Raw genomic sequence first — 10,088 nt, forward strand, 5'->3', positions numbered from 1 at the left:
CTCAGCGGTACAGCGCCAGCCTGGCAAGTGCAAGGTCATGAGTTCGATTCCCGGAACTGGAAAAACAAAACAAACAAAAAAAAAATCCTGGCACTCAGGAGGCTGAGGCAGGAGGATCATTGCGAGTTCTAGGTCAGCTTGAGCTACATAGTGAGCTCAAGGCCAGCCTGAACTGCACAGCAAAACCCTGTCTCAAAAAGACTCACAAAAAAATAAAAATAAAAATAAAAAAAATAAAAAATAAAAAGGAGATGTGGAAATAATTCAATAGTGGAATGCTTGCCTATTATTTGAGATGTCTTGGGTTCAATCTCCTGCAACACACACAAAAATGGGGGAGAGGGTATGTCCAACAGGTAATTCTTCAAACAAGGTACATAAATGATCAATAACGGTCGGGCATATAGCTCAGTGGCATAAGCGCCTGCCTGGCAAGCGCAAGGTCCTGAGTTTGATTCCCATACCAGAATAAATAAATAAATAAATAAATACTCAATAAGTAAATGGAAATATGTTCAACTTCATTAGCCACCAGGAAAATGCAAGTCAAAACCACAATGAAATACCATTTCCCACTCTCTAGGATGATTATAATCAAAAAGATAGACAATAGGAGCTGGGGATATAGTTCATTGGCACAGCACCTGCCTGGCAACCCTGAGGTCTTGAGATTGATTCCCGGTACAAAAAAAAAGGTAGACAATAATAAGTAGAAAAATTGAGCTGGGTGTGGTGGCGCACACCTATAATCCCAGCACTCAGAAGGCTGAGGCAAAAAAAAAAAAAAAAAAGAAGGCTGAGGCAGGAGGACTGTTGTGGGTTCAAGACTAGCCTGGGCTACAAAGTGAGCTCAAGGCCAGCCCGAACTGCATAGCCAGGCCCTGCCTAAAAAAGAAGAAGAGAAAAGAAAAACTGAAAACATCCTAACTACTGGTGGGATTTAGAATGGTGCACTCTCTTCTGCAAAACAGTTCAAAGCCGGGCATGATGGCGCACGCCTGTAATCCCAGCACTTGGGAGGCTGAGGCAGGAGGAGCACTGCAAGTTAGAGAGGCCAGCCTGGGCTACAAAGTGAGCTCAAGGTCAGCCTGAACTGCATAGGAGGCCCTGTCTCACAAAGACAAAAACAGTTCAACAGCTCCTCAAATGTTAAACACATAGTTAACCATCTAACCCAACAACTACACTCCTAGGTATTACCCAAGAATTAAAACATGGGCCCATACAAATCCTACACATAAATGTTCGTCACAGTGTTAATTGTACTGATCAAAAAATGACAAGTGGACATGACGGCATATGTTTCTAATTCCAACATTCTAGGAGGCCAAAGCAGGATGATCCCAAATTTGACCCCAGCCTGGGCACTTACTGAGAGAGTTCCTGTCTTTCAAAATAAAAAAATTTGTAAAAGGTTGGATGGAGATGTAGCTCAATTTAAGGCCTTAGGTTCAATCACCAGTACCAAACGAAAAAGAAAACAACCTAAATGTCCAATGACTATGAATTCACAAACAAAATGTGTATTCCCATCAAGTGAAATGAAGTACTAATACATATCACAATTTGGATGTACCTTGAAAACACTATGCTAAGTGAAAGAAGCCAGACAAAAAAGCCCACATATTGTGATTCTATTTAGATGAAATGAGCAGAAGAGACAAATCTACAGACACAGAAAGATAGTGGTTACCAGGGGCTCATGGGAGAGGAGGAGTGACTGCTAGTGAATATAGATTTTTCTTTGTGGCATGAATATGTTCTGATATTAGTTAAGTGTAATAGTTGCACAACTCTATAGGTACACTACAAAATATTAAACTATACACTTTTAAAGGGTACAAGTGAATTATGTACATCTAAATATGATGTGTGAGTGAGCCGGGTGTGGTAGCGCACGCCTGTAATCCCAGCACTCCATAGGATCCTTGCGAGTTCGAGATAAGCCTGGGCCACAAAGTGAGCTCAAGGCCAGCCTGAACTGCAAAGTGAGACCCTGTCTCAAAAAAAGACAAAAACAAAAGAACAAAACAAACAAGAAAATGATGTGTGAATTCTATCTGGAGAAAATTTGCAAGAAACTGTACAGTTTAAGATTTGTAGATTTTCATATATGTAAATTTTACTTTAAAATAATAAAATAAAAATGGAGTGGGGAGTGGGTAGAGGTATAGATGAAACAAGAATACACACATTTAAGTTTATTATACTGTTCTGGTACACTATGTATACGTTTGAAATTTTGTTTAATAAGCTTTTTTAACTTAAGTACAAAAATAATTTTTAAATAAAGTACTTCTTAAAAAGTAAACTAATATTCCCAACATCCGTCTTCTTGTTTTCTGATACAAGAGCAGACTTCTACATCTTAAAAGACCAAAGAAATCACCACTTTATTATTCTTTTGCAATGTTATATGAAAACAGATACAACAGAAGACAAGCTGTGTAGCAAAAATGCAGAATACTTGGTGTTAAAGTGGACAAAGAAAACGTGAACTTCCCCAGTTCTATGATTAATGGATGTGAAAACTTCTAATACATACATGGACGCAAGAATACAGTGCTGTCCAATACAATAGCTCCAGATACAATCATGTAAATTTGGCTTTAATTAACTAAATTCTAACTTCAGTTCCTGGTCTCACTAGTTACTTTTCTAATTTAAGTATCCACACATGGCTACTGGCTTACTGGATAAAGTATAACTAGAACGCTGCCATCATCGCATCACCATGGACAGTACTGTTCTAATTGATAAGAAACATCCACAAAGAAATTCACCAAGCTACAGATGTTACACAACTCTTCAAAGGCAAATTTCTCCATGTGCTGAAACAAATTATTACTGTATTGAGAAGTATCCTCAAATCAGATGTGAAATATAAATAAGGCAAATTAGCTTTACAAAGATCTAAAGGAAAGGTCTATTTATAACCCATGACGTTTAAGAGTTAATGAACACAACAGAATACACAGAATAAAATTCCTTTCTGAACAGAGCTTTGAGGCAACACACATAACTTAAAGACACATAACTTATTAAATATGCTTCATCCACAGGGAAAAAAGTTTAATTAGATGATTTCTAGGCAGATTTTTGTTTTGTTTTGTTTTTCTCCGGTACCGGGAACCGAGCTCACGACCTTGCGCTTGCCAGGCAGGCGCTTTGCCGCTGAGCTAAATCCCCAGCCCCTTAATTAGATGATTTCTAAATGTGTAGTGAAAATTGCCTATGTAGTTAATTCCAGTAGGTATAAACTTCCGTTAATGACCATTAACATAAATATGCAGTATCAGGAAACAGGTGCATTCTTAATTCAAATATTTAGGACATTTTTAGCACTTCAGAAAAAAACAAAGTGAGCAAATTTTAAACTGTGAGTTCAAATACATTTTTATATTTAGGAACCCAGAAACAACAAAGTTTCACCTTGCATTCCCTCTCAAGCTATTACAGCAAAACTTGGAAATAAAATAACATCCTCAAAAGAAAAAAAGAATGCTTTATGTTAAGAAATTCAAAACCAGCCGGACGTGGTGGCTCACTCCTGTAATCCCAGCACTCAGGAGGCTGAGGCAGGAGGATCATTGCGAGTTCGAGGCCTGCCTGGGCTACAAAGTGAGCTCAAGGCCAGCCTGAACTGCATCGGGAGACCCTGTCTCAAAAAAGACCAAAAAAAAAAAAAAAAAAGAAAGAAATTCAAAACCAACTCTTTCCTTGCCCAAAATTAAAGCTCCATTTAAAGAACAAACCTCTGAAAAAAATTACTTAAAAATTTAAGTACATTTTATCCACAATAAATACTTCTGAACTGAATTTATCCGCCCCCCCCCAAAAAAGGAATTTCCAAGCGAAAACTTAAACATTGAAATAGAAACCAGCCCGTAGGCAAGGTACTACACAGGAGGGTCACAAGGAATTGATGGAAAAAGTTACCACTATTAGGCATCTGGAGTCAAATTAAATCAACCACTATTTACATATTTCTAAATCTGTATAGACCTCACATGGTGCTTTCCCATATGTTATACACAGGCCTACTGAAACTTTCACATTGGAATTAGTATTAGATAGGTTCTACCGTTACCCAAAGTTAAATTCTTCAAATAAAGTAATATTCCATAACCGTTTTCCCATTGTTCACAAACCCTTACTGTTCATCAAATCACCCCGATAAATCCATCTGTTCCTGCCACTTGCTTCCAAAGAAAAATTCCAGCAACCAAGGACACCAGATTGTAAAACAGTTAAGTATTCTGGCACTACCCAAACATGCTGTTAAGAAATCTTGGCAAATTTGTTTAAAATCCCTTAAGCCGTTAATTAGTTCAGTTGCAAAAACGAATGCAATACAAATCTACATCCCCGCAGGTATGACTTCTATCTGCTAAACAGAAAAAACGCCTCAGATTTTCGATGCACTCCAAATATAATGGACCTGCCTCCCATCTCACTTTCCCTCTCACCTCTTCTAAGATTTCAGGATCGCTTCCAGGCACCGCTTCAGTGTTCCCCCATCCTCACAGTCCATCCACCCGCTCCAACCCCACCTCCTTACTTCAATTCCACACAATTCTAGCACCCTCAGGTTCCAAGACGATCCTTCCCTTAGCGCCCCCTGAGGTCCCAGGCAGCCCCACCACTGGGCTCCCCAAATCTCGCTCGGCCCCCATTTCCTAACGGCTCCTCCCTCCGTTCCCCCACCCACTCGTCACCAGGTTCATCCTGCCCCTCCAACCGTCTCCCGCCCCCAGGTTCCTTCCTGCCCTCCAAACACAGCTTCCCTGTCTCAACGATGCATCTTGTTCCTCCAACGGGCCGCACCGTAACGCCCTGCCCGTCCCTCTAGTCCCCACATCCTCCAACGTTCAGCTACTCTCAATCCATTTTTTTCAACATGCACATAAACGGGAGCCCCCACCCCCAACCTCGATCCTCCATCTTTCCCTTTTATACTTGCTTCCTTTCTTCCTCCACCCCGCACCCCCACCTTCTCCGGAAGAGTCTGTTCCAGGCCAAGGTCTCTCACCTCATTCGGTCACTTCAGTGGTGCCAACCGCTTCATACAGGAAAAAAATAACCAATCACGTCCCTGTGGGCGCTTCCCCTGCGACTCCGGGCACTTACACGGCACCCGCCCCACCGGGAACCCCGCACATACGCACGCACAAACCGAGGTCCTTGGGGACGAGGGTTAGGGGTAGAGTGAGCGTTCTTACACCGGCCTCAAACACAGCCCACTTCGCTACAGCCCTTCGCCATTTTGGTTTCCCGCGGACTGCCGGTGCATTCTGGGAGCGCGGAGCGCCTCCACGGCCGAATGGCAGCTCTCCAGGGCCGCGGAGAGGCGGGGGCTGCCGGCGAGGCGGAGGAACACCGCGGCTGCGTCTCCGGCCCGGGCTGAACAAAGAAGGACTCTTTAACGCTGCGGTGTGACCAAGTCCTTCCGCCGCCGGCGCTGACACAATAGTGAGCGCTGCGCTGCGGGATGGTGCTTGTGGTGCGCTGTTTGTATTATTAAAGGAAAGCGCGGTGGCCGGCCTGGCGTGCGTGGTTTTTTTCAGTAAGAAATAAGACAGTGCTCCCTGCATTTTCCTGGATGGATTTCCTCAGCTAAAGCGCCGTTTCTTATTCCTTTACTTTGAGGCCTGCTGTTAAAATTCCCTTCAGGGAGAAGACCCAGGATGCCAAAATTGAATTTTGTTCAGCAAATGCGGTCCAAACTCCTTAACAGGAGCTGCTTTGTATGGAAGGTTTTCGCACACCATACATGCACAGTGAAAGGTCTTTTTTACGTTTACCTGATTTCCAGTCTTTGCTAATTGTAAAAGTGTTGTTGTTGTTGTTGTTGTTGTTGTTGTTTAATACAGAATTTTCATACTGAGGCAAACCCTTAACCTGCTGCCGACAGGGATTCTAACTGACAAACTGAGAGGGAGTGCTTCTCTCTTTAGTTTTTTATCGGGTACATATAACCTCCTCTATTAAGTGTAGTACCTTTATAATTTTGTCAGAACATTTTAAGTCATTTTATATTTTTGTCCCATATTGTTCCCAAGGAGATAATAAATATTATGGGGTTTCTTTATAAAAAAGTACCTCTTGGGACTTTTGCTACTTTTGCTCATATTTCATATTTCCTATAATCTATAATCTCAAAATTTAGCAAATAAGCATTTTGTGGTCTAATATCATTCAATATACCACTACTAGTCAACATTTGAAATACCTTAGTAATACCTTTCCACTGCTTTTCCTGAGTAATGGTCCTAACCGTTTAAATCTGTCTTCTTACTTAGCCTCACCATATTTGCGGCCTCTCAAATTTCACTTTATTTCAATTCTGTGTTACAATTTCTAATGAATTTGTCCTTAATGCCCTGGCTTCATTGATGGAGGAGAATTTTTGATTAGAAAAAGACATACAGAGGCTGGGATTTAGCTCACCGGCACAGCGCCTGCCTGGCAAGCGCAGAGTCGTGAGTTCGATTCCCGTTACCGGAAAAAAGCCAAAAAAAAACAAAAAACAAAAACGAAAACAAAAAAAAAAAGGACATACAATTCAAAACTGAATAAATCAGTATACTTCCTGTGTAAGTAAGCCTAATCATAGAACCTCAGTATTGAAGTACATTTGGTCTCTAAATAGGCCTCAACATTTGTGTCAAGTGATCAAGCCTAAACTTCAACATGTTCAATGATTTCAGTAAGTCAGAGGCAGTCATTTTAATCTCAAAATCAGGGCCGGGGATATAGCTCAGCAGGCATAAGTGCCTGCTTGGCAAGCTCAAGGTCCTGAGTTCTATTCCCGGAACCAAAACAAAACAAAAAAAATCTCAAAAACACTAATACATTGGTCTCTGTAGGGAGTACATTCCAAGCCCCTAATGAATACCTGAAGCCTCCTATAGTACTAAACTCTATATATACTATTTTTCTATAAGAACATAACAATGATAAAGTTTACTTATTGACCATAATTAAGAGATTAACAACACCTGCCTGGCAAGCATAAGGTCCTAAGTTGGATTCCTGTACCAAGAAAAAAAAATCAAAAATGGACTGTAATAAAAATGAATGTGTTCTCCCTCCTTCCCTTTTCTCCCCTTTTCCTATCCCCTCTCAAAATATCTTTGTGTAGACCTTAACAACCTCAACTTTTATCTCTTTCCTTCTTAAATTGAAAGCATTGACCTTTTCACTTTTTTTTTGTCCACTGAGGCATTTTATTTGTATGTTTTACATCCCTAGAAAGAGAATCCCATGATTTTCCCTCCTGTGTGTTTTCGTCGCACCTCCTCATGGTCCATGATGCCAGCTGAGGTTGTCAATACAATGAAACCAAACTGACAGGATGGGAGCAGATTATTCTACCATTTTTCCAGGTCTTTCAGCCGCACATCAAACCTGGGACTGATCACACCACACTTGTTTAACCTGCCTGTGAGGTTCACAACAATTTTTCCAGCCCTGTGATCATCAATGATTTCAAATTCGCCAATGTAACCATGCTTTATCGTCACAGTTAGAAAATGGACGATGACTTTGGAGCTCGGCCTAGTAAGGACCTGGTGTTTGCCTCTCTTTTCGGCAGTGTTGATGCTCTTGAGAGCTCTTGAGAGCATCAGCCTGAACATTCATGTGCACCATTATGGCTTAGCCACTAAAGGGAGATCCAGGCTATAGCCTCTGCGGGCTGCTAGAAGCACCAGATCCCGCCAGCACTTCAGCCTGCATCCCTAGAGCTGGTCTGCCAGGGTAGAGCATGGGGTACCCCAGGGATTGTTCTCCTCTGAGCCTGTCCAGGCGCCGCAAAGTCAGGATCCCCAGCACAGGACTGTGGGATGACACTGATAGCCAACGGATTAACTCGGAGCCATCAGAGAGTTACCGCACGGAAAGATGGCGGAGACCTTTTCACTTAAAGGAAGTACTTCACAGCTTCTCTTTGTCTTATCCAATCCAAATTGCTATCATTACTACTCTTGCACTTTGGAGCCATTATACAATAGCATGACAACCGATCTGATGACTGCAACCCTGAGTGACTAACAGGCAGTATAAGGGTCAGGGATATAGCCCAGTGGTACAAGCGCCTGGATGGCAAGCACAAGGTCCTGAGTTCGATTCCTGATACCCAAAAAAATAAAAATAAAAAAGCAAGCAGTGTATGAACCGTGGACATGTTGCATAATGGGTTGACTCAGGTCTCAGAGAAGACAGAGCAGGATAGTGAGATTCTGTAATACTACTGAAAATGGCATGCAATTTAAAAATTATGAATTGTTTATTTCTGAAATTTTTCATTTAACATTTTCAGACCATGGTTCACTATAGGTAACTGAAATATCAGAAAGCCAAACTGCAGATAAGACAGTGGATTACCTTAATTAGATAATTCTTCCAGATATATATATATATATATATGTATATATATATATACATAGTCTCCCATCCTGTAATTTTCACTTACTGGCCTCTTTAATCATAAAAATTATTCTAGTCCCTTGTAAATTAAAGAATTCAATGATACATCTATCTAAAAAGCATACCCCTTATTGTTATCTATTTCTGTGGTCATTAATATTATTAAAAAAAATTGCATTTCAACTTTTATCTAGACATATAATGAAAGTACACTCTTGCACCCTTGAAATTAAACATGGCCTTGTGATTTGCTTTAACCAGTCAAATGGGAAGGGAAGTGATATAAGTCACTTTCTAGGAGAATCTTCAAAAGGCAGAGGCATATCTCTTTATCCATGGCTCTAGTATTTGTTGAAGCTTGTATTGAGATTGTCTGTCACTTTAGGTCTCTAAATGACTATAGTAAGCAAAGACTAGTGTTATTTGACCACTAACACAATCCACTTTCAGAATATTTCCATCATCCCATCCCAAAATCCATTATGCCCATTCGCTGTCGATCTGTCCCACTCTCACTCTGCTATTTGTTTCTATTTGTTTCAAAGTTCTGAAAACTTTGTATGAATGTATTTATACATTGTGTAGTCTTTGAGTCTAGCTTCTTTCACTCACCATATTTTTAAAGTCCTTTCATGTTATACCAGTCAGTAATTCCTCTGTTCTGATTGTTGATTACAACTTCATTATATGAATGTACCACATTTCCTTCATTGATCTGATGGAGGACATTTGAAGTATTTCCATTTTTTGGCTATTAAGAGTAAGTTTGCTGCCAGGCATGGTGGTGCACGCCTATAATCCCAGCACTCCAGAGCCTGAGGCAGGAAGATCATTGCAAGTTCAATGCCAGCCTGGGCTACAAAGTGAGCTCAAGGCCAGCCTCAACTGCATAGGGCGAACCTGTCTCAAAAAGACAAAAAAAAAAAAAAGAATAAGTCTGCTATGAACATATATGTACAAGTCTTTATGTAGACATTTATTTCTGTCTTATGTAAGCATATTTCTAGGGGTAGAATTGCTGAGTTTCATGATAAACTTATATTTACGTTTTTAAGATACTGCCAAACTGCTGTTCCAAAATGTGAGCAATGTGTAAAGGTTCCAATTTTTCTACATCAATGTCATTATTTATTATTTTATCTTTCTGATACTATTCATTTTAGTGGGTGTGAAATGGTTCCTAAGTACGGTTTCAGTTTACATTTCCCTAATGGCTAATGATGTGCATCTTTTCTCTTCTTTTTGGTGCCAAGAATCGAACCCAGGACCTCATACTTGCAAGGCAGGCACTGTACCACTGAGCTAAATCCCCAGCCCTCAGGTGCATCTTTTCATGTGCTTGTTATCTGTTCATATATCTTTTTTGGTGAAGTAGCTATTCAAATATTTTGTCTTTGTTGTTGTTTTGTTATAGTTGTTTTTGTAAAAGCCCCACCACAGAAATCAAAGGTTCTAGTTTAATTTCCAGTTCCCACCCCTGCCCTGAGGTTAGATCTTTTTTTTTTTTTTTAAAGAATAAAAGAAGGATAACATAATAATAGGGGGGACTTAGCAAATTACAGACAAAATGGTAGGAAATTATCAATGGTTATCGTTTTTTTATTATTATCTACAAAATAGTTTCTCAGGAAAACAAATAGACAAATAATAGTGAGTTA

General features: G+C 40.3%; 1 protein-coding gene and 1 pseudogene across 14 annotated transcripts in view; both read right to left on the reverse strand.

Annotated features, from left to right (window-relative positions):
• The window catches only part of Mtf2 (metal response element binding transcription factor 2), a 64,585-nt gene extending 59,230 nt beyond the window's left edge, over positions 1-5,355 (reverse strand). For 5 of the 14 annotated variants that reach the window (XM_005385026.2, XM_005385028.2, XM_005385021.2 and 2 more), the window contains exon 1: positions 5,033-5,355. In XM_005385026.2, the coding sequence (XP_005385083.1) occupies positions 5,033-5,037 (5 nt within the window). In that variant the 5' untranslated portion in view covers positions 5,038-5,355. The remainder of the gene's footprint in view (positions 1-5,032) is intronic. The other 9 variants (XM_013514409.1, XM_013514404.1, XM_013514405.1 and 6 more) reach the window with 3 other exon arrangements.
• Positions 5,356-7,232: 1,877 nt separating this feature from the next.
• LOC102019819 lies at positions 7,233-7,640 on the reverse strand (annotated as a pseudogene).
• Positions 7,641-10,088: the final 2,448 nt, after the last annotated feature.

The sequence above is a fragment of the Chinchilla lanigera genome, unplaced genomic scaffold, assembly GCF_000276665.1.
Source record: "Chinchilla lanigera isolate Chin_1 unplaced genomic scaffold, ChiLan1.0 scaffold00022, whole genome shotgun sequence".
Taxonomy (NCBI): Eukaryota; Metazoa; Chordata; class Mammalia; order Rodentia; family Chinchillidae; genus Chinchilla; species Chinchilla lanigera.